The sequence below is a fragment of the Triturus cristatus genome, chromosome 2_2 (genome assembly GCF_964204655.1).
Source record: "Triturus cristatus chromosome 2_2, aTriCri1.1, whole genome shotgun sequence".
Lineage (NCBI taxonomy): Eukaryota > Metazoa > Chordata > Amphibia > Caudata > Salamandridae > Triturus > Triturus cristatus.
Genome location: NC_140582.1, coordinates 435,672,054 through 435,697,682, shown reverse-complemented (window position 1 = coordinate 435,697,682; position 25,629 = coordinate 435,672,054). Strand labels below are relative to the sequence as shown.

At 43.5% G+C, this 25,629-nt stretch overlaps 2 protein-coding genes across 3 annotated transcripts in view; one reads left to right on the top strand and one right to left on the bottom strand.

Annotated features, from left to right (window-relative positions):
- Positions 1-25,629, top strand: part of LOC146862333 (uncharacterized) — a 228,593-nt gene that overhangs the window by 36,597 nt on the left and 166,367 nt on the right. Inside the window, exons 1-2 of one of the 2 annotated variants that reach the window (XM_085641534.1) lie at positions 24,297-24,650; positions 25,024-25,317. In XM_085641534.1, the coding sequence (XP_085497660.1) occupies positions 25,106-25,317 (212 nt within the window). In that variant the 5' untranslated portion in view covers positions 24,297-24,650; positions 25,024-25,105. Of the gene's footprint in view, positions 1-24,296; positions 24,651-25,023; positions 25,318-25,629 lie in introns of those variants that run through there. The other variant, XM_085641535.1, reaches the window with a different exon arrangement.
- The window catches only part of LOC146862334 (uncharacterized), a 216,212-nt gene that overhangs the window by 173,750 nt on the left and 16,833 nt on the right, over positions 1-25,629 (bottom strand). The gene's annotated exons all lie outside the window — the stretch shown is intronic.

Below are 25,629 nucleotides of genomic sequence, written 5' to 3'. Positions count from 1 at the left end.
ACGCAACAGATGCACTTTAGACCTAAAATAGGTCCTATACAGACACCCACACAATGCAGTCCTGATTAGCTTGATAAATCCCCCACGTCCCACCCTCTAAAGTGGGTCCAGCGCCAAAACGACCCCCGAAAGACAAATCAAGTCAGCACCTAGGCAACTCAGATCACTGAAAATTGCAAAAATAAGGTAATTTTAACATGAAATTGAGACAGGCTGGCACGGATATAAAGCGGCGGCCGGCATGCTCGAGGGATGGAGGTGGGGGGGTAGGTCGTGGCAGGGGAATAATTTATAAAGCAATTAAAATAAAACGTACCTGAGTGCCGGGTACAACACCGCCTCCGCTCCTGGCCGGTCATGGTCACGCTGTTCTGGTGCAGCGGCAGCTGGGTCCGCGTGTTCCTGCGGCAGGAACAGGAACCATGCAGCTTCCCTCCCCTACGCAAGCCAATCACAACGCTGCAATGGCAGCGTTGTGATTGGTAGGTGCAGAAGGAGAACGCCCCAGCCGGGACATTTTCTCTGCATAGAGAAAAAGGGAGAGTAGGCGGTCCTGCTCGAGGGCAGGGGGGATTGGCTTACCCACTGTTGTGGGTACTGATTGTTTGGTCGGATCCAGGGCCGACGAAACAGTCAGTACCCACAACAGTGGGCAAGCCACTCCCCCCTGCCCTCGAGCAGGATCGCCCACCCGCCCGCCCCTAACCAGGCACAGAGGCACTTCTGCTTTCTCGGAATGCGAGAAGGCAGAAACATAAATGGTAGTTTTTACCGTTTATGTTTCTGCCTTCTCGCACCGCGAGAAAGCAGTGGGGCGACGCCCCCACGCCCCAATGGGGGAGCCGCCACTGCCAGATCCTCTGAGTCTCCTGGTCCAAGTCCGATTTTGGTCATGGAACGCATTCCATTTGTTTAGTATAATGTTTGGTCTCCCCCTGGAGACCACTGTATTTTGTGCTACTTACCTTATTGCAGTTGAAGTATTATTGTGAATTTGTGTTGATATCTCTGGGTAGGAGATATACCATTGTGTTAGTAAGTGTTGTGTAATAAATATGTAGAAACAACAAAAGTCCCTAATCAGATGTAAAACGTTTAAAATTTTGGGCAACAATGCTCCATGAATAAGATCAAGACTCAATATGGATCATATGCTAAAAAAGCCTACAAAGTGCAGCAAGACTATACATCAAGTTTCTTTAAACATATAAGTATGCTGTCAATATCAATAAGGTACATTGAGGAAATTATTAAAATATAAATGTAGGATTTATTTTATCATAAAAGGTTTATCACATTGCATATATGATTAAAAACATCTCCTCATTCAAGAGGTTACATTAAATTTCTATAGTTACACTTTAACATAAATAACAAGAAAACTAAAACAGTAGGCGTGGCGTTTCGGTGAAACTTGATTCCTTCACCTTCTCCAGGACAGAGTTTTCAAAAACATTCTAAATAGCAGAAAACATTTTGTTAAGACACAGATATATTCCTTAAAGACCATTGACAAAGAAGCGCTTCTACATGTAGCGATATGTAAAAACAAATGCATACTTAGAAGATATGGACTAATCCTCTAATTTAAATCAATACTCAAATAAATAACTGTATATTTAACAGCACTTGATCCATAAAATAAGGGGTGGAAAAGAAAATGATACTACTGGGACCCATCTTTTCAGAATTCGTGGAGATCAAGGCTTTTCATAAAATTTAAGGCACTTAATTGTTATGGAAGGCAGATGCTCATCCAAAAGAAAAGGTTGAGTATGACATACACTGCGACTATTTTTGAGGCCGACGGATATTGGGGTCTATGCCGGCACGTTGATTAATTTTACTTTATGCAACGTTTGCCGACTACTTAATAAATTAAAATTGCCAGTACCTGTACAATCTGGACAGTAAACATAAACGCTTAACCAGCCAGCACTCCTGCAATTTAATCAGGTGTCATACATACGTCTTCTTGTATCACGACAAACACCTTTCTAAGGTTGGTGATCTCTAAACAAAGATATACTATACCTACCTAGTACACAGGATATAATACTATCAGAATGATAGCACCCTCTAGGTAGTTATTACTTTATGGAAAATTGAGTTACAATTAAACTTTATTGATTAACATCATGGCCTTTCTGACATTGCAGATCTTATTTTAAACGTTCCAGTACCAATTCTAAACGCCTGTACAAGGTAATTGAATAATATTTTATCAAAATAGTACAAAATGTTTTTGCATTTATTCTTTAAAAAATTATCATGTGTTTTTAAAAAAAATCTTTAAACTAGAACGTCGCCAATGTGTAACATGTCGATCTCCTAAAAATAAAAGTTGAAAATCATGCTACATTCTTTGGCTATGCACATTTCAGTTTCCAATCGGTAAGCCAATATAATCCCTGTATTTATATTTTTGGGGTATAAAGTGCAATATTGGAATAAGTTGAGTGATCAGTCTCTCTTTTAAAAAAAAATATTTAGGCTTATATCCTTAATCAACTTTTAAATGTAATTCATATTTCGGGTGGCCCTAACGAACTAAGATAAAGGACTATGTACTAATTTAAAGGTATGTCATAGCTCTTATTTAAGAATAAGTCGGCCAACTATGAGGGTATTTTTCTTACCTGAATATTACCCTTTATTTATTTTAGGACATCCTTTTCTTTTGGATGAGCATCTGCCTTACATTACAATCAAGTGCCTTAAATTTTATGAAAAGCCTTGATCTCCACAAATTCTGAATAGGTGGGTCCCAGTAGTTTTCTTTTTCACCCCTTATTTTATGGATCATGTGCTGTTAAATGTACAGTTATTTATTTGAGTAGTGATTTAAATTAGAGGATTAGTCCATATCTTCTAAGTAAGCATTTGTTTTTATATAACGCTACAATGTAGAAGCGCTTCTTTGTCAATGGTCTTTACGGTATATATCTGTGTCTTAACAAAATGTTTTCTGCTATTTAGAATGTTTTTGAAAACTCTGTCCTGAAGTAGGTGAAGGAATCAAGTTTCACCGAAACACCTCGTTGACTGTTTTAGTTTTCTTGTTATTTATGTTAAAGTGTAACTATAGAAATTTTGTATAACCTCTTGAATGAGGAGATGTTTTAATCGTGTATGTAATTTGATAAACTTTTTATGATAATATAAATCCTATATTTATATATTAATCATTTCCTCAATGTACCTTATTGATATTGACTGCATACTTATATGTTTAAAGAAACTTGATGTATAGTCTTGCTGCACTTTGTAGGCTTTTTCAGCTTATGATCCATATTGAGCCTTGATCTTATTCATGGAGCATTGTTGCTCAAAATGTGTAACTTTTTACTTCTGATTAGGGACTTTTGCTTTTTCTACAGTGCTACCCCATCCCTTTTTCTTAGAATCAGGGTATCTTCCTCTTTTTTGACATTTCTACGTACAGCTTGTTAGCTGGGGAGTTTTGTGTCTGGTCCCATATTTGAGGGTCACGGTGGTCCAACTTGATCATGGACGCCCTAAAAACCTATGGTTTCTCGGAGGACTAGTTAAAAAAATTAGCAAGCATTGGCATAGCCAATAGGTCTCGCCTTTGGGACCTTATAAGTGTTTACCCATGCAACAGTTGCGTAACTAAATACTTATAAGGTCCCAAAAGCGAGAACTATTGGATATGCAAAGCGAAAGTGAAAGTGATCGTGATCACGATCAAATATCAAAGTGGCCATGTGGCCGCGAGAGTGAAAGTAATCGCGGTCAAGCGCGGCGCGCGCGCCCGCACACATGCACTGTAGCTCTAGGCTGGCCTGGTAGCACTTTTTGGAGCCCTCTCAATAAGTCTCGCCAGACCAGCGCATGCGCTGGTCAGGCGAGACCTAAAAAACACAAGGAGTAAACTTCAAAGTTTGTAAAATGAGCCAATGAAACTGCAGCATCAGACTCCACATGTCTGGTTTAATCCAGTTATTCTAGTGTAGACGAATGACAGACCTTTGAAAACTATCACTTAAGAGTGGCAAATCAGTATTTTAAGAGCTCTGGCTACTATGAGTCAGAGTACCACCATGCCCCCAGGGAGGTCGCCAACTGCGCACACGGAGCCGGGAACATTCAAATGATAAACTGGACTGACTTTCTAGGTAATCTCTCCTCTTTGAACAGTGTGAGAAAAACAGCAAGACGCTCGTTGGTCTGCTCTTCCTTGAACTAGACTGCAAATTCTAAACTCACGACTGCGAAGATGATCTTTGTTGTGAGCTTACCTGTATAAGCAAATGAATTCTAACCGCAAACATGAAACTTCATTGGAAGTGTGTTTTTTAATGTGTGTTTTGTGAGAGCAGAGACAGCTGCTCTACATCAGCAGAGGATTGTCCGAATGGGTGGGTGGCAGGGAGAGGCACAGTCATGGTTGAGGTCATGCCAATGCTTGTTTACATAGCTTTTCTATTTTTTCATAACTCTAGATTTTATTTTACAACCTTTAATTCCAACATATTGTCACTTAAGGCAGTTTTACGAACGCAAATGGTGTGATTCATCGGCGCACATTGCACTTGGTAAAACACAAAGCTTTCGAAAATGGAAGAAAGGGTGAGGCAGGAGGGCACCATTAACCCTTCTGTGGAAGTCAGACTTTTGTTAGTCTCAAGTGCAGTTTCTTGCAAAGTGTTCACACCACTTGCAAGCTGCTTTGTGGGTGCTACAGGAAAGCCACAGCCCTGTTAAGATAAGAACCTGAAACCGAAGGTCATGTCTGTGTCCCAGACTGTGAAAAGTGCACGAAATAAATGCCACATTCTACGTGTCATATTTCACTTTGTATATTTCGCAACAGAGTATCATATAGGGGAAAGTCAACCCTATGTTATTGCCGCTGTTTTCGTGAAGCTCACGCTACTCTCTTTCTATAATATGGTATAGCGTACATGTTTTTCTAATGATAATTGTTTTGTCTATTTATTTTGAAAAGATTTTACGCAATACTCCCAACTCTACAGGCCTATTATGAATCTTGTGCGTGGTGTCTTCTACGGCTTAATTTCTATATTATGGCAGGCGCGGTGCGTCCATTGGGGCGTTGGGGCGTTGCCCCCCCGCCCCCGCACCCGCCCGCGCCTGCAGCTCCCTCCTCGGTGTCTCTGAACTTAGTTTACTTAAGTTCAGAGACGCCGAGGGTGGGGAGAACTGACAATGCATGTCAGTCAGCATGACGTCCGACCGTGGGCGGTCAGGCGTCATGTTGACTGACATGCATTGTCAGACAAGCCAGGGAAAGGCAGCACAAGTGCGCATGAGTGGGCATGGAGAGTAAATTTTAGCCCGTGCCCAGTCATGCGTACTTGTGTTTTTACTGCCTTGCGCATGCCCATTAGGAGCCCCTCGGTCTCCTAATGGGCAGGCGGCGGGCGTAGCGTAAACTGTGCCCTCAGCCAATCCTGGCGCTGCAGCAGCGCCAGGATTGGCTGAGGGCACAGCCACTCCAGTGCTGACGTGGTGTTCCGGTTTGAAGGGGGCAGAGGCGCCAACGCGGACAAGGAGCAGAGGCGGTCAGGTAAGTTTTTGTTTTTATTTTAATTCAGTTCTCCCGCTGCTGGTGGTAGGGTTGGGGTGGTGTTTAGGGTTAGGTGGTAGAGTTGGGGTGGTGTTTAGGGTTTAGGGTTGAAATTTGCTAGGGTTCCCGGAGTCTAGGGCTCAGGGCCCAATTCAGGTTCGTGCATAATGGTGTTGGGAAGGTTTTAGGGTGGTTTTGCAAAATTCCATCTAGATTTGGCTGATTTTGGGGTTTTTTTGTGGGTTTGCGGGGGGCTTGTGTTTGGGTGAAAAGTCGTACCCCTTCCAGTGGATGGATTTGTGTAATTCTTGCTGAGATTCTTGGGAATGGCTGGAACTAGTGTCCCAGTGAGTTTGAAGATGATCGAAGTAGTGGAAGTGCAAAAAAGAGCATTTTTTGTGAAGGCCCGGATTGCAATGTTATCCAATAGGCGGTGTTGGGATGCGTGGAGAAGTGTTTTTTAGGGGGTTCCAGTGGATCGACAGGAACGGGGCTGCTGTGAGTGGCAGGGAGGTGGAATTGATGGGTGTGCAGGAAGTTTGGGAGGAATCGATCGATGGGAAGGGTGTTTTTTGGCAAAGTCGAGGAAGGGAAAGAGCTGCCATAGGAGCCCATGTTAAACGTGAGATTTGCATGTTTTTGGGGTTCGATTGTAGGGTGTTGCAAGTGGTTCCGAGTGGATTTGCTTAGCTGGGATCAGAGTTGGGAAGGTCTAATTTTGATTGCAAGTGTTTTGAAGAAAATCCATGGAGGGGAAGGTGTGTTTTGGGCCTAGTTTCAGACTGCGTTTTGGCGCGACTTTAGGCCTTTGGGAGCTGGTGGTAATGCACATGTTTGGGACGTTAATTTAGGGTGTTCTAGCTTGGCAGCTTTATCTCCCACCTTTGCGCCGAAGTCGTAAGCTAGCGTCCAGGTTATGTTACGGGGCACTCCTCCAGCACTTTTACGCCTCACCATTTTCAAATGTCACCAGCCGCCTCTGCATGCACTTTTTAAGTAAATGTTCCTTTTTCGTGTCTTTATTTCATGAAGTTTATGCGTGATAATCCCAACCCTACCGGCCTCTTTTGAAGCTTGTGTGTGATATTTTCGATGGCTTTCTTTAATAATATAGTATACCGTGCACGTTTTTCTAAATGTTCCTTTTTTGCAATCTTAATTTCATTAAATTTATGCGCAATAATCTCAAGTCCAGTGACCTATTGAGAAGCTTGTGCGCAAGTCTTCCACCGCCTTCTTTTCCTAATATAGTATAACATACAAGTTTTTCAAAGTGTTCCTTTTAATGTTTTTTTGATTTGTGGAGCTTGTGCAGAACAATCCCAACCCAATTGGCCAATTAGGAAGCTTGTGCCAATGTCTTCAACGGTTTTCTTTCTATAATATATAATACCATGCACGTTTATTTCATAATATTCCACAGCGATAAGAGGCGCTGCAGAGTCAAGCATTTCATCATAACCCAGACTGCATAACCCTGTATATAGTAATTGCATAGCTATTCCATACCCAGCAGCCCAATATACAGGACAATGTGCTGCATGCATCCCCAAACACTTAGAAGGTCCCACAGGTGAGAGCTATGGGCCATGCCAATGCTTGTTAAATGCGTGGTTAGTGACAGGGGTGCCATGAACGCCTTTTCATACAAAGGAGCCAGGTGTGGCCTGACACTCTGGAGTACACTGCTGAGTGCCCTTTGACCTCGTGCACCGAAGCTCAGTCCTAATCGATAGGTTGTTTGCACTCATTTAAAGCGCTGAACCCTTGACAGGCTCCTGTTATCGCTCGCAGCGCTACGGAGGGTGGCGCCGACAGTTATCCCAGGAGGTGAAGTCTGTGGCGTCCAAATCAGAGTTTTATCCTGGTTTTTCAGAGCTTCATTGGTGTCGGGGCTCGAAGTAAAGGGAATCTTTGATACAAGGGTTCCTGGAGCTGGGAAGCAAGAGGGAAGACTTGAAGATCTGGGGTCCGCGCCCGCCGCAAAGCCCCCTTGGTTATTACTCCTAATGTATACATTCGGGAACTCGGGGTGAACCGTCTTGGACAGCCGAGGGTTCAAGGCAGATGCAGCGCGCCGGGCGGGTGGAAACCGGGACTCGAGGCGCTTGTCCCCGGTTGGGAGAGAGGACAGGACGGCGCATCCTATATATATGTGTATAAAGTGCACTCCTTGAACCCGGGCGGAGGCATCGCCGTATTATTTGAAAGACATCGGGTGACATTGGAGCTGCGCCACCACAGTATATCCAGAGGCCCCCAAAACACGTTTCTATAAAAAACAATATTTGATTGAAATATGAATCGGTGCTGCAGCGCTGCTGCTTGAAGTGGGGAGGCGCTTTACTCGCAGCATTTTATGATTGTCCTCGGCGCTTTAAGCTCCTCTCTGGCTCTGTGTCCTGAGTTCCCTCATATACTGGATGTATTTAAGGCTTGTATATGTGTATTCTAGGCACTATAGCACACCGCAGGGCCTGGAAAGAAACAGGAAGCAGAATAGGGGGCCGGTTTTCCGTTTTCACTGATTTTTACAGATAAATACAGACAGAAAACATCGTGTTCCCTGTCTGCATTTATTTATAAAAGCGGAAACATGCAGAGAATTCGGCTTCTTTTGAGTGGCTCACCGTGCTGAAATAAAAGAGTTTCAGGCCAATAGCTGTACAAGGTGGCAGCATGGGAAGTTACAAAGCTGGCCTGATGTGCGGATATTACCGCATAACTCCATATGCATTTATGCCATTACGCTAATATTTTAATGTGGGTTTATTCTTTTTGGCACAAAAGTATGATAGAACCTGACAGACTGCACGTGTATCTGTCAAATAAATGTGGAAATACACGACTGGTCACATCATATGATCACCAAACAAGAAATTATTATGTATTAATACCAATAAGACGGACACAAAATAAGTACAGACAAATTCAAACCGAAATGCGAAAAGAGTAAATACCCTATAACGGGGAGCCCTAATCACAAAACAAATAATAAAAAAGGTACTGAAAGTCACATGCGCTTCACTCGCCGCACTCGGGCTTGTCACGTGTGCCGGTGCCGTCTCCACTGCAGGGCTGCGCAGGGTCACCCTGAAGGGAAGGCACACCGAACTATTATCAACAAAGGTACTGAAAGCCAAATGCGCTTCACTCGGCACACTTGGGCTTGTCACGTGTGACGGTGCCGTCTCCACTGCCAGGCTGCGCAGGGTCACCCTGGAGGGAAGGCACACCGAACTCTTAATAACAAAAGTAGTATGCCTGAAACTAAACATATGGCTGATAGTGAAAGGATCCAGCAGGAGCAGTCTCCATGGCAGGAACAAAACAGTCAAAAAGCGGGACATATGTGAACTATTCATCACCGAAACATTTTGGAAGACAGACAAAACAACTAATGAAAATCACTGGGTATATTCAAAGCCCACAGAGTAGGGGAAGAGCTGTGTTTCACATCGGTGCAGCGAGCCACTCCTGCCGCCTCACACACTGCGTTAAATGATTTGTGATGTTTACCCAGAGGTCGAAGTGCAGTAAAAACAAGAAGGGCTGGGCGAGAAGGGAGGGGGGAATGCAAGGAGCCTGAATACAATTGACGAAAAAAGAGGAGGAGAAGGGAGATGCGAGCAGAGCATCAAAGGGCTGGGTGAGAAGGGAGGTGGGGAATGCAAGGAGCAGAGGAGCAGCTGTGCATGTGCACGCCATCGTGCACGCAAGCTCTAGGCCAGCAAAACCATGTGGGTAGCACTTTTGAAAACCCACTTACAGAATGTCTCAAAGAGACAGCTTGTGCTGTCTCAGCGAGACCTAATAAAAAGACAGCTTGCACTGTCTCAGCGAGACCTAAAAACGGTACCTCAAAGAATATATCCTCTATTACAATTGATAATAGTGAGGAGGAACAATGGAGGACACTTTGGAACTAAAAGAAAAAAACAATCAGGACTGAATTGCAAGCTGATTTCTTGATTGAATATTGCAAAAAAGGTATCATACCCAAAGGTTTACAGGTCAAAAATGAACCAGGTGTTTTTATAAAAAATGAAAAATGTATTGAGAACTGGACATTCATAGCTAACAGATGTAGCCGTGATTGGATGTTACTTATAATAGAAACAGCACTTGAAATACTGGTCACTGAGAGGAGGGAAATTGAAGAGATGGAAACTAAATTAAGAGAGAGTACCTCGTTAGAAGAGACAAAAAAGAAATTAGAAGAAATACAAAATGATATCTCTGGATATAGGGAATACTTACTAAATAAAAAATCCAACAAAGTTAGGAAGGATGTTACCAAATATAATTTAGAACATGTCTACCCTTACCTGCAGAAAGATTATTATGATAGGCCAAGGGAAGAGAATTATAACAGAAATAATTGGCAACAACCCAGAAGAAATTTCCCTAAAAAAAGAGTAACTTCGATACCTCATACACCAGCTCTGATTCAGACAATGATACCACACATGATAATCGCAATGATAAGTATCGGGAAGCTGCTCCTGGCACAAGTAGAGAAACCTTCTCTTTTTTAGAGCAGCGCCAAGTGAATTATGGCCAAAATCGAACAGGCAGGGGGAGAGAGAGATTTTATCCCCAAAATCCCACACAACAACTTACCTATATGATGACAAGACATCAGAAGGGATGGGACTAGGGAATAAAGCACCAATAATTAATCTCTCTAGCAGAATTTTAACACAGGATGAAGAAAACGTTTTAGAAAAAGGGTTAGGATATGCCATTACCTCACCTGTAGATAGGTACAATTTAGAATGGGACCTGCTGAGATTTTTCAGAAAAATAAGACTTAATAGTTTCTTTGAAGGTAAGGATAGAATACCTAGCATGAACAAGTCAGGTTTAAAACCTAAATCCTCATGCACACCACCGTTACAATTGGTTAATAAAGATATAGAACTCTTTGAAAGAGTAGTAGAGAAAACCATTGATGACCTCTTAAATAAAAAAATAAAAAAATTTGCATGAACAATAACTTATCTCCGCAACAGCGAATGGCAATTACTGCCCTCGAATGATGTATTGATCTAACCATCAAATCAAGAGACAAGGGAGGTAGCATTGTAGTCATGGATACCAGTGACTACAATAGGAGAATGCTAACCTTATTGAATAATGAATCCTATTATCAAAAATCTAACAGAGGCGAGTGGAATGGTCTGATCAGTAAGGTGACTAATCTATTACTCCTAACCAAGGAGGATGATATTATATGTCAAGATGAATATAACTTTCTAAGGAATTCAACCCCCATGATTACAGTGCTGTTTGGCCTACCTAAGGTCCATAAGGACATTCACAATCCCCCGATAAGACCAATTGTCTCAAGAATAAATTCACTAACTGAACCACTCAGCAAATATGTGGATGGTTTTCTTCAACCTTTAGTTATACTACAAAAAGCTTATATCAAAGATACCACAGCTATGATTAAGAAAATAGAGAATCTCCCGTATGATATTGAGACTCAGTGGCTTGTCACTCAAGATATTAAGGCCCTTTACACCAACATATCTCAGGATGACACAATCCAGATGTGAAAGGGCCTCTTTTTAAATGAAGCAGGAGACTTCTCTACACATGCCACTTTTATTATTGAATATGTAGAAATTATCCTTAAAAATAACATTTTTCTTTTCAATACAGATTTTTTTAGGCAGGTGAAAGGGACCAGCATGGGAGCAACCTGTGCTCCCAGTCTAGCCTGTCTGTGCCTTATTTGAGGACAGACATGTTTTTAATGTATCGGCTCCTTTTTATGAGAATATATAAAACTGGTCCCTATATATTGATGATGTTTTTTTCTATGGAAAAGAACCAGATAATCCTTAATAGAATTCATTGAATGGCTTAATCTAGGTGACATTAATTTGAAATTTACATCATCTATCAATAAAAATAGCAGCGATTTCCTGGACGTAAAAATAAAAAATGAGAATGGTATGTTACAAGTTGAATTGTTCACCAAGCCCACAGACTGTAACACTACGTTACAATAGTAATCATCCAGCATGCCAAAAGGACAATATTCTGTTTGTTCAATTCCTTAGTGTCAGACACAATTGCACTAGCATGAGTGATTTTAATCTGCATGCCGATAAATTGACAAAAATATTTTTAGAAAGGGGTTACCCTAAGAAACTGGTTAGACGGGCATATAAAAGAGCGAAATACTACAACAGGGACCCTTTATATGAAAATAAAATACAAAACTCAGATCCACAGAAACTTCTTTTAATATTTGTGACCAATTTTAGCAATATTTGTAACAAAATAAAAAATATATTAAACAGAAACTGGCACTTTGTGAACACACAAAGTGGTGTGAAATTAGAAAAACCTATGACCGAATCAGACTATTAAAAACTGTTAGGTACATACCTACAGGAACGAAATGGAATGTAAACAACGCAGCATCATTAATGCACCTCTCCCTACTGGGAACGTTCCCTGTAGCTCCTGTAACAACTGTGACAACATCATTAAAGGGTCTGTGATTGTACACAAAGGTGTCACACATACCTTTAAGAACTTCACAAATTGTTGCACAAAAAATCTGATCTACCTGATTTTGTGTCCTTGTGATAAAGGATATATTGGGGACACATCTAGAGAAATAAGGGTCAGAATAACTGGACATAAATCTGCTATGAGAACCATAAAGCAAACTGCTCCACTGGTTGAACATTGGATTGACAAACAACATAAAATTGATGATCTGAGATGGTGCGTGATTGAAGCAATCCAAATGAATGCACGTAGTGGCGACCGCACAGTAAAAAGAAAAAAGCGCGAACAATTTTACAAGTCTAAATTTAATACATATAGGAACGGTTGAAACAGTAAATTGTGAAAAGCTGATTTGAATTTATATTTCAACTTATGAAACATATAATCCAGTATACATTTTTCAATGAATATTCATTTTTCTATAAATTCATTATTATGTTTGTCAGCCACTTTATGATGGCCGCAAGTTTCTCCAACCGATTCTATTGCCATTCAAATATGGCCACCATATTTCGCTCATAGATTCATTATTATGTTTGTCAGCTACTTCTACAACCGATTTTTTCGCCATTCAAAGATGGCCGCCATATTACGCTCTTAGTTAGGAATATATACCAAGGTTAAATTTAATGGTATATGCGGCCTTAATTCAGTGGTTTCATTTGACATCTCCCAAACCTGAAAAAAATATATATCATGTTAAAATTCTAAAAAATAAATTATCATTCAAATACAATGTAGATTGCCCTGTACGCATGGAAGACGAGACTCCGCCTTCCCATATGACGCTCAGCATTCTTAGCGTATAAAAAGAGTACCGGGTTGAGTATGACGTATCCTGACCCGGAAAAAGTTCTTTAGCGCAGGGAGGCCGTTCGTCGTTTATTTGGTGAGTAGACAGCTCTCTAGGCTTTTTTTTCTTTTTATTGAATACTGCATAAATGCTCTTTAGATATTTGAAGAGTGAGTTTTATATTGAAATTATAATACTTACCCTATATTGATAGCTATAATTTTTTTTTTTTGCAACAACATAGTGACGTTTTTATTATTAAAAAAAGATGGAAGGTTATACTACGTTTCAATAAAATAAATTTTCTTGTGGTCTTTTCCGCTGAAGGATAAGAACATTCAAGAATCTACATAGTAGCCTAACATAAAGGGCTTCTGCTTTTAAAATCTTTATCCCACATGCTGGGATAGCAACATGTCGACTCTTGTAATTTTCAATTCGACATCTTTCTCTATACAGTGCGACTATTTTTGAGGCCGACTGATATTGCAGTCTATGCAGGCACGTTGATTAATTTTACTTTATGCAACGTTTGCCAACCACTTCATAAATTAAAATTGCCAGTACCTGTACAATCTGGACAGTAAACATAAACGCTTAACCAGCCAGCACTCCTGCAATTTAATCAGGTGTCATACATACGTCTTCTTGTATCAAGATAAACCCCTTTCTAAGGATGGTGATCTCTAAACAAAGATATACTATACCTACCTAGTACACAGGATATAATACTGAGAATGATAGCACCCTCTAGGTAGTTATAACTATATGGAAAATTGAGTTACAATTTAAATTTATTGAATAACATCATGGACTTTCTGAAGGTAATTGAATGATATTTTATCAAAATAGTACAAAACGTTTTTTGCGTTTATTCTTTAAAAAATTATCATGTGTTTTTTAATAACAATTTTTTAACTAGAGCATCGCCACTATGTAACACGTCGATCTTCTAAAAATAAAAGCTGAAAATCACGGTACATTCTTTGGCTATGCACATTTCAGTTTCCAATCGGTAAACCAATATAATCCCTGTATTTATATTTTGGGGGTATAAAATGCAATATTGGAATAAGTTGAGTGATCACTTTCTTTTTTTTAAAAAATATTTAGGCTTACATCCTTAATCAACTTTTAAATTTGATTCATATTTCCGGTGGCCCTAACGAACTAAGATAAAGGACTATGTACTAATTTAAAGGTATGTTATAGCTCTTATTTAAGAATAAGTTGGACAACTATGAGGGTATTTTTCTTACCTGACTATTACCCTTTATTTATTTAGGACATCCTTTTCTTTTGGATGAGCATCTGCCTTCCATTACAATCAAGTGCCTTAAATTTTATGAAAAGCCTTGATCTCCACAAATTCTGAATAGGTGGGTCCCAGTAGTATAATTTTCTTTTTCACCCCTTATTTTATGGATCATGTGCTGGTACATGTACAGTTATTTATTTGAGTATAGATTTAACTTAGAGGATTAGTCCATATCTTCTAAGTATGCATTTGTTTTTACATAACGCTACAATGTAGAAGCGCTTCTTTGTCAATGGTCTTTAAGGTATATATCTGTGCCTTAACAAAATGTTTTCTGCTATTTAGAATGTTTTTGAAAACTCTGTCCTGAAGAAGGTGAAGGAATCAAGTTTCACCGGAACGCCACATCGACTGTTTTAGTTTTCTTGTTATTTATGTTAAAGTGTAACTATAGAAATTTAATGTAACCTCTTGAGGCGATGTTTTTAATCATGTATGTAATGTGATAAACTTGTTATGATAAAATAAATCCTACATTTATATATTAATCATTTCCTCAAGGTACCTTATTAATATTGACTGCATACTTATATGTTTAAAGAAACTTGATGTATAGTCTTGATGCACTTTGTAGGCTTTTTCAGCATATGATCCATATTGAGTCTTGATCTTATTCATGGAGTATTGTTGCCCAAAATTTTAAACTTTTTACTTCTGATTAGGGATTTTTGTTGTTTCTTCAGTGCTACCCCGTCCCTTTTTCTTATAATCAGGGTATCTCCCTCTTTTTCTGACATTGTGTAATAAATAGACATATTTTTATATATACACTGTGTGGTTCTTTTTTCATGTAACCTACACTGCATAACTAGAACTGGTAAAACAAGCTACTTAACACACCTTCAAGATAAGCCTGAAGGCTGCTCTCCACAGTTACCACTTAGAGAGCTTTCACAAGGTTATCAAAGACCACTAAAATGACCATAAGCGTTGCCTGGATTAGTGCAAGGTGCTTCACTTAAATAAGTGTGCACCATATACTAAACCAGCCTCCTACACATGTAGTGAAAAATGAGGATGGATTTGGATGAGGCCCGAGTAATTACTAGTGACTGAGATTAATTCAAGCATTCCATTCATTATTTTTGTATATTTTAGTGTGTTAGCCAGAGTGGGATGGGTATGTCCAGATGTGGTTCCCGTGCACACTGTGCCACTGTAACCAAGCTGGACTAGGCTGACGAGCCCATATCTAGAGAGAATCCAGTCCTGGGTTGCTTGTGTTCTGGTTCAGGGAGAACCTGGCTCAGCACTTTAGGCTGGACTGTTCCAATTGAAGCAGGGTCAAGACTGATGGCAAAACCAGTTTTTTTTATATCATCACACTTTGGCTCAGAGCCAAAGAGGAAAAAGAGAGAAGGAAGGAGAAAGAGAAAACGAAAAAGAGAAAGAAAGAAAAAGAGAGGAAATCTGTGATGAATGGAAAAAGCTGAAATGAAAATAGTTTGTACAAGCAAAATGGGGAGACAGGATGTGTATGGTAATGGAAGAAAGAGGCATGAGGTTTTGTTGAAAGTTAGCATCTTTTGCGTGGTGTAGCCCAGATTTTTGGCTTGCTGGCTGTACAACTCTGTGAGCTTTACCCTGGCTTATCAGTGGAAAAGTGCCTTTGCTCCCCTTTCAACATGATGTAACTGGCATACCCCTAATTGGCATATTTAACTTACCTATAAGTCCCATTTACATGATAAGAAATGTACCCAGGGCTTATAAGTTAAATGTCACCAGTAGACTGCAGTACCCATTGGGCCACTCACTACAGGGACAGTGCCAACATGAATGCAGGCCTACCAATTGTAACTGGGCTGTTGCAGTCTGACCTACTACAATAACTCCATATAGCAAACATTCCTTTTTAAATATTTGCAAGTCACCCCTAAGTAGGCCGTATTGTCCATAAGGCAGGGTGCATGATATTTAAAAGTAGGACGTGTAAATGTTTAATGTTAAACATGTGCATACAGTAAAAGGACCAAAAACTGTTTTCACTGTAGCAAGGCTGATTGTTCCATAGGAAAACACTGGATTACATTATTACATTTAATAATGCTAATTTCAGTTAGGAAACAGCTAGAATTATCTAAAGACTCTTTTTTGATAGTTATACAAAATTCAATTTAATGGTAAAGTTAAATCTTTAATAATTATCAATGAAAAGGTACTTTTGGAGAGTTATCTTTTCCCTTCCTAAAGCCTCTAGAGGCTCATTTTCATGAGCTCCAACTATTACCTGCCAGATGAATAGCCCCTTGATGAGGTGTGAATACTGCTACCAGAGCAGGACAAAGGCCTTGGGTGTGGGGAGGAGCTCTTCTTCCCGTGACAGGATATCCAGTGTGCTGTGCACAGGAACTTCATTAACTTCAAAAAGGCCTACCTTGTCACATTCAAATGTTAGTTGACTCCCAGTCATGCAGGCACCGATCCTAGTGGGAGAGGAAACTGTCATCAAAACTGGTTTAGAGTGACAACAGAGGAGGGGTTACTTATTTTCCTGGCCATACCTCTGGAGTGAGGACATAGGCTCTGCAGAGGGGAAGAAAGGTTTTGCCATATTGATTTTAGGCAGAGAGGAAAACTGTGGGATTGTTGGCTGTAGGGCATTCTGGAACTACGGCAAAAGGCTTTAAAGTTACTCTTGGAGACTTTTACCCCATTGATTAGGGTGAGCCAGGAGGCACCACTCCCAAAGGCTGCCAGGCACAAATGTTGCACCCACAGTTCCCTACTCAGAACACTACTGGACCTATGGAAGATCAGAAGAGGACTTTACCTGCTGTCAAAGACCCGAGAAGAGCCTGGAGGACTGGCCCTGCTCTCCCTCTTGCACCCAAGACAAAGTAGAGGACTCCAAGGATCCTAAGGCTGACAGTCTGTTCAAGCTACAGGGACATAAGCTATAAGATGCCTTTCCTGCAGCTGGCCAGCTGACCAGCTCCAACTGGACATGCCCTGGGCCCTGATGGTGGCTTCTGCTGGAGTGAGTGTTGACCCCTCCCTCCAAGAGCTGTTTCGGAGGTCCTGGTACCTTGGACTGTGCCAAAGTACTCTCCTCCTAACATCCTCAGAAGCCTGGGACTTTGGCTTCAGAGGCCTCCAGAGGATAAAGGCAAACCTTCCAAGCCGATGTGACGAAGGTGGGTTTCCAGTGGGCTGAGAATTCAGGTTTCCCTCAATCAGAGCTTTTGTACAGCAGCAAATCCGATTCAGTGGGGCCTCGCGTAGAAGGCATCTGGCCTCGTGAAGCCCTCTTTGACTACAGCCTGCTGCCTTTTAACGCTGATGAAATTCCGAACGATGGAATCTTCACCAGTGGCATAATCCCAAAGTATCTGGTCGGTGAGGGACAATCTTGGGTGCGAACTTCAAATTTCTCCCGCTCTCAACTTTTCAGCCAAAAGTGAACAGTTTCACTGGGATCTTGTCCAATGGCCTCTTGGAGCCCTTCTAAGCCACAGCCTGCTGCCTTGCCCTGCTGAGGGTTTTTTACTTCCATTTCAGAGACTAAGTATGAAGGTAAAACTTCTGACCGGGTCGAACCTGGCTTCTGTAACTAACCTGTGTTCAATTGCGGTCGGCCTCATAGTGCGGCTTGGTTCTGGTCTACCACGACAAGTTGACTGAGATTGGAGCTTAACCTTTTTTGGCGCTATTTTGAACCATAAACTTTAAAAATGTATATTTCCGGTTTCCCCTATTGGATTTTTATTGTTTTGGTGTTATTTTCTTTGCTAACATTTGGAAATTTCCTTATGTGCTATTTTGGCTTTATTACTTTTTTGCTTTTGCATAAATACTTTATACATTGCCTTTAAGTTAAGTCTGTCTGCTCTGTGCCATCAATACCAGGGGATTGAGCTCAGGTTAATTTAGTGACTGTTCACCCTGAGAATGATTGTGGTTATTGCTTACGGTGAGTCATCACCCCCCTTAACCCCAAGATTTTACAGGTGTCATTAAGACTTGGCTGTTCTAGCATTTAGTAGCACCAGTGCAGGCTCCTAAGAAAATCTTTAGACCCCCGCAATTGAACCAATTACTGTATACACCCAACCACATCCTGCAATCATACATATCAAACAAGAATGTACAACCCTAGTACAATTGCAACCAAGGCGTAGCTACCAATGGGGCAGCAGGTGCAGTGGCACCATTAACCAAGGCCTTAGGTGGCCCACTGAACCCTGTTCACCTTGTATATTTTACTAGCAGTCCAGCAGTAAGACCGCCCATTTGCCTTGTGTGCATCAGGACTCATGGGTACCCTTGCTACGTAATTGATCTCAAGGAAGATGGAGGGCGGTTAATCCAGATGTGGAATGCTCCACTTTGAAATGCACTGTGCCAGAAGTCAGGGTCCTGCCCAATGTCGCTATACGCACAACACAAATTTAAGATTATTTTAAAACGCTATCGCTAAGAAAATCTTGCTTTGTCCTCCTTAAAGTACACGTCCCTGAAGAGTTTATAGCTGAGCTACCAATAGGCGGCCCGGTCCTCTGCAGGGCTTTTTCCTACAAAATGAAACGCTTCTATGGACTCATAGCATCAAACTGGAGTAACCACAAAACAAAATATCTGTTCTAAAACATAACTGGGATAAACAGAAGAAAATAGGCACACTGCTATTACAAAAGATGTGCACACAGGCTAGTCTTCGGCTTAGTGCAATGTTCTATGTTCTAGTCAAACTATTGTACACGAGGGGTTAGAAGAGAATATGTTAATAAAGCCACAGAATATACCGCAAAATTTGCTTTTCCTTGCTCCATAATTTTATCAATGATGCGTACCTGACAACTTGAAGTACAATCTCACTGTGTGAGGAGAGGGCGGGGCCTTGAAGGGGCGGGCCTAGTTCTGAGAAGTACCTATGAGGCACTTTTGAACCCTACCCCGCCCCAAAGCCCTCTCTGCCCAAAAGAAAAGCTTGCTGAGGCTGATGCCAATATCCTGGGGTGTTTTCACGCCTCTTAATGGATGTCGGAAATTACAAGCCTCGGAAAACGAGCTAAATACCAATATTTACGGTAGTTTCTGCTCATCTTCCATGCCACCGTGTTATATCAAAAGTCAAGACTGGGGGTGAATGTTTTGATTTGTTCTGCATTCCTTCCATCAATTGAGTGTCTTTTGCTTTCTCGCTCTAAGTGCGCCAGGTATGCCCAGACGTGGGTCCTGGGCTCACTGTGCCACTGGAATCAGGCTACCCTGGCTAAAGAGGAGTGAAACCCCGTAACTGTTCCTAGGATGCTTGTTTCCGGTCTAGGGAGGACCTGGCTTGGCAGTTCGGGCTGGACTGTTCCCATGAGGCACAGGGTCAAGACTGATTTCCATATGGCCAGGTCTAAACTGGGGTGGCATGGTGAGCAAAAGAATGATGGATTTAACCCAGATCTCTTGACTAGGGGTGAATGTTTTTATTTGCCCCGCATTCCGTCCATCAATTGTGTGTCTTTTGCTTTCTCGCTCTAAGTGCGCCAGGTATGCCCAGACTTAGGTCCTGGGCTCACTGTGCCACTGGAATCAAGCTATCCTGGTTGAAGAGGGGTGAAACCCCGAAACCGGTCCTAGGATGCTTGTTCCCGGTCCAGGGAGGACCTGGCTTGGCAGTTTCGGGCTGGACTGTTCTCATGAGGTACAGGGTCAAGACTGATTTGCATATGGCCAGGTCTAAACTGAGGTGGCATGGTGAGCAAAAGAATGATGGATTTAACCCAGATCTCTTCACTGGGGTTGAATGGTTTGATTTGTTCTGCATTCCGTCCATCAATTGTGTCTCTTTTGCTTTCTCGCTCTAAGTGCGCTTGGTATGCCCAGACGTAGGTCCTGGGCTCACTGTGCCACTGGAATCAAGCTATCCTGGCTGAAGAGGGGTGAAACCCCTAAACCGGTCCTAGGATGCTTGTTCCCGGTCCAAGGAGGACCTGGCTTGGCAGTTCGGGCTGGACTGTTCCCATGAGGCACAGGGTCAAGACTGATTTGCATATGGCCAGGTCTAAACTGGGATGACATGGTGAGCAAAAGAATGATGGATTTAACCCAGATCTCTTGACTGGGGGTGAATGTTTTGATTTGTTCTGCATTCCATCCATCAATCGTGTGTCTTTTGCTTTCTCGCTCCAAGTGCGCCAGGTATGCCCAGACGTGGGTTCTGGGCTCACTGTGCCACTGGAATCAAGCTATCCTGGCTGAAGATGGGTGAAACCCCGAAACGGGTCTAAGGATGATTGTTTCCTGTCCTGGCAGGTGAGACAACACGATCACCTGCCTGCAATACCTCTAGTCGCCACTGGAGGTCACTGTTCTGCAAAAGAGCTACTTGGTGCTCTTATGCACACAAATGCACTTTTAAGAGCTACTGCTGGAGCTTTGCCTGCTGAGGACACCTGCCTTCTGGACCTGCCTTCCTGCCTGTTGAGGACCACTGCCTGCTGGGGACTCCAGCCTGCTGAAGCCACCCGCTGCCTGGAGCTGCCTGCCTGCTGAGGTCTGCCTACTGGGACTGCCTGACCTGCTGGATCTGCCTGACTTACTAGGGCTGCTTTGACTGCTGGAGCTGCCTGCTGTGGACTGCCTTCCTGCCTGCTGTGGACTGCCTGAAGGAGCTGCCTGCCAGCTTGGGATCCCTTGCCAGCCTGAAGGAGACCCCTGCCAGCCCTCGCTGGGACACCCACCCTGCTGGAGCTGGGGGTCTGCCTGCGTCCTCTACCCACCTGAAGGGGACCCTGTCTACTGACCTGAGGATTACCTACCTGCTACCAGCTCCCTGAGGAATCGTTCTTCTTCTTCTTCTTCTGGGCACAGCACAGCAGAGCAGCACGATGAGCAGACCTCTGAATCCATGGTTCCACAACACCGTAAAGCTGCAAAGGAAGGTGGAGTCAAACGGCTCCACACCCCACCTGAGCAGGAAGATATTCACTGAGCTGTTGGTAACCAAGATGGGGTTCACAGCAGCAGAAATCTGCACCCAAAGGCACCTACCTGCTTACGTTCATGTCTGAACAAATCTGCAGGAGGAATTGGCAGATGTGCTGGTCACGACGGGAGGAGGAACCTTTCTCCGACTTCTACCTGGAATGCCAGCTCATGCTGGAGGTTAAGAGAATGACCGCGCACGTTTACAACCCACACGTCAATATCCAAGACCTGACAACCTTCCTACGCCGCCACTTCACAGTGACGAAAGAACCCTCCCACAACCTGGACAGTGATGGCATCTGGGATGGTAAATGGACAGTGATGATGAAGCTGAAAGAGGACCCGGCGGCCCCAGATGGAATCCACCACCCCCCTTCCAGCTTCTCCCTAGGGCCCGACTCAGGATACCTGTACTACCCTAGGCCGCCCAAACTATGCAACAGGTGCAGCAAACCAGGCCACACCGGCAAGGACTGCACAGCAGGATGAGAAATCGGTCCAATCCCTGCTGGATGCGTGCACGGACTTTGGCAAGGCATCAGGGGCGAAAATCAACGTGGACAAGTCACAGGCTTAACTCTTCGGGCGATGGGCCCTCTGCAATGAGCCTCTCCCCTTCCCCATCGAGGCAGGACCTATGAAGATCCTCTGCATCTGGTTTGGAGGACCAGGGGCAGCAGCGAAGAGCTGGAATGAACGCCTGGCCAAGGTGAGGCAAAAAGTGGGCCTCTGGAGCCTGAGAAACCTGAGCATTGAAGGGAAGGCTCTGGTGCTCAGGAACGACGCACTGCAATATGTGACACAGGCCTGGCCACTACTGGCCAACGAAGCACGGACCATCAACAGCATGGTGTTCCACTTTGTCTGGCACTCAAAGATGGACAGGATGAAAAGATCAGTCATGCCCGAGGAGCACCGCAAAGAGGGAAGGCAGTCCCCGACATCTCAACGATCCTCAGGGCCTTCGTTGTGTGTGGCTGTGTCCGAATAACCCTGTCAAATGTGAACAAGGACCACTCCGCCTACAAGGTCGTCCGCTTTTTCCTCCTCCCGGTGTGGAGATGGCTGGGATGGGATAAGTGGTGACTTTCAACTGGGACCTCCCATGGTACTACAGGGAGGTGGAAAAGTTTGTGGGGGAATTTGGACTGAACTGTGTTACTCCTAGCCTCTGGAAGCCCAAGATAATCCACAAACTGATCAGGACCATGGACACCACTGAACCAGTGAGTGACCTGCCACCAGAGACGGCAACGCATGTGTGGGGAAATGCATCCTCCCCAACTCTGACCAACAGACACGACATTGCATGGATGACCGTGAAGGGGGGCCTGCCAGTGAGGTCTTTCATGCACAGCAGAGGCCTGTACCCACACAGGAACTACCCAAGGGGATGCCCTGCAGAGGTATCTGCACACCATCTTTTCTGGGCCTGCCCCTTTTCCCAGAGACTACGGGCTGCCTTACGACAAGAACTGGTAGCCCTCATCCCCTACAAGAACATTACGGACCAGTCCATGTTGTATGGGCTGTTTCCAGGGACACATACAGAGGAAGCTATCCAGGGGTGCTGGAGACTCCTCTGCTGTATGAAGGGCATTCTCCTGTATGCCAGGACCCGCCGGGTGACCAATGGAGGGGTGGTAAACAGAGAAGGGTGCCGCAGGATGGCGCTCAGCCTGCTTAGAGACTATGCAGCCATGGACAAGAAGGAAAGTGAGGAAGAGGAAGAACTGTAACAAAACCCTCCTTCCCCACTGTACTCCTTAAAATCGTAAACGCAATCTGCAAACATTTCTGAATCCCAAACTGATGGAATGTAAATGTTAAAATACATTGATTGAAAAGTTAAAGTGGACTGCCCTCCCTAAGGGGTGAGGTACCACTTCCCTATAAGCTATGTATCGCAACTTTCAAGCACTTAATAAAAGTTTCTGCCACAAAACAAAATTTAAAAAATAAATTAAAAAACGGTCCTAGGATGCTTGTTTCCTGTCCAGGGAGGACCTGCTTGGCAGTTCGGGTTGACTGTTCCCATGAGGCACAGGGTGAAGACTGATTTCCATATGGCCAGGTCTAAACTGGGATGGCATGGTGAGCAAAAAAATGATGGATTTAATCCAGATCTCTTGACTGGGGATGAATGTTTTGATTTGTTCTACATTCCATCCAATCAACTGTGTGTCTTTTGCTTTCTCACTCTAAGTGCACCAGGGTATGCCCAGACGTGGGTCCTGGGCTCACTGTGGCACTGGAATGAAGCTATCCTGGCTGAAGAGGGGTGAAACTCCGAAACCGGTCCTAGGATGCTTGTTTCCGGTCCAGGGAGGACCTGGCTTGGCAGTTCGGGCTGGACTGTTCCCATGAGGCACAGGGTCAAGACTGATTTGCATATGGCCAGGTCTAACCTGGGGTGGCATGGTGAGCAAAAGAATGATGGATTTAACCCAGATCTCTTGACTGGGGGTGAATGTTTTGATTTGTTCTGCATTCAGTCCATCAATTGTGTGTCTTTTACCGTGTTATGAGGAGCCGTGTGATGGGAATCAATTTCCTGTGTCACACGGTGGCGCCGTGTGAGTTGGTAGGTATAACTGATGTCACGTGATTTGTTCTTCCATTTACAGGCAATTCCAGTGACCCTGGGTATCAATGCATTAGTTTGATGTTTAGGGCTATCGTTGCATCAAAGGCAAGGATTGGTGCTGTTAGTGTTACACCACCTCTGACACAAAGTACATTTTTCACAACTTTAAAGTGAATTTTAAAGGGTTTGCTTCCCTCACAAAGAAGATCCGAAAATGATATAACCGCCAATTGACTGATCAAAAATTTGTTTTATACACTGCTTGAGCGAACAAGATAGCGTGGTCGGTTGTCTGCCTGCTGCTGGTGTGCAGCCAGCATGTCACATGATCACGTGTACATCGGTAGTTTATTTTTCTCAGGTAAATATTACCTGACACATTACGTTGGACTCATAGCACCATGTGGCACAGGTCTGCAAACCTGTTTCCTGCCGCACTACGCGCTTTGTAAATAAGGCATGATTAATTTCAAGCGTGTGGTTTAGCCTCGACTGATCTTTAGGCGAATGCACCTAAGGGTTAAACTGGGCTGTCAGGCTGGAATGCCTTGCACGCTGGAAATCAGACCCCCTCCCCTCCGCCACCACCACACGTAGCTCGGAAAACTGTGGCTGCAAGTTCTGTAAACTTTAAACAATCTCCTGGGCGGTTGTCACCTGATGATGTGGCTGTCTGTCTGTGTTACGGTTTGAGCTAGAAAACAGACTCAGGTCACACTCAAGGAAGAAGCCAAAATACACAGGACCTGGAAGGAGAGAGGTGGCAGCCCTGCGGTGTGGTCGGTGCGGTTGCCCTGCCGCCACGAAGTGTTGCTATGTAATACAGCGCCCAGCAGAAAACTGTTCCTGACCGAGGAAATGCTGGCTGTGGAAAGTGAAACGTGCAGAAGACGTTTAGTTCACCTCCAGTGCCACACGGACTGTGGGCGCTGCAGAAAGGGTGAGTTTATTTATCTCTTTTGAGAAGTCAGTAGCAAATGTTTCATTACTTAGATAAGCTACTTATTGAATTCTACTGAAATATGACGTTATTATAAAATTCAGTACAAGTTATTATAGTCAGAGTAGATACTGATTAAATTCTATCCTTTTTAAGTCTATTATACATTTGTAAATGCAATACTTTCCTAACTACATTGCGTACAGTTCCGTAAGTATTGTGGCAGGGTTAAACCGGGGCCGGTGCGTCACAAAGAGAGGCCTCTGTTACAGCGCTGCTTGTCCTACAGCGCAGAGTGAGCGTCCAGTGTCGCGGGGATCAGCGCAGACGATAAATGTATCTGAGAAGGGTGTTGTCTTTCCCTCGCCTGCAGGAGTCACCGATCAGTGCCCGAATCAGCTTGGACTGTCAGGAGACCGTAAGGCTGTGGAGGCATCCGTCCGGGGTCAAGAAAGATGGCACCGCTTCGTCCTGCCCCGCCAGGGGGAGTTTCGGAAGCTGGGATCCGGGAGCGGTCCAAGTGGAGCAGGCTGTCCGGGGCCGGGGATGGCCGAAATGAGACGGCGGAGGGGGTGGCACCGCAGGGGGCTGACCCCGGACTGTCCTTCAGTGCCTGTACGACAGACTGCAACAAGCCATCAGATATCTTCGATGCTGCCAGGCAAGGGTGAGTAAAATCTAGATTTAACATTTCCACATGCTCGGGTGCATATCCTACTGGTTGACCAATGACTTGAAATAACAGCTTTACATTTATTATTAATATTTTATGGAAGCATTTTTCCTGGTTCAATCTGCATTCTCTCTCGGGACAGTAATATTGCACGCTTTCAAGATGCTTTCCTAGCTTTTAAAAATATCTTCGATTATTTATTTCGTTTCGTATTAATGAGAGGCTTTTTGAATGACAATTATGATTTTTTTCTGGTGTTTAGGAGTCTAGTGCTCAGGGCCTGGGCTACTGTAGGCTTTGTGTAGT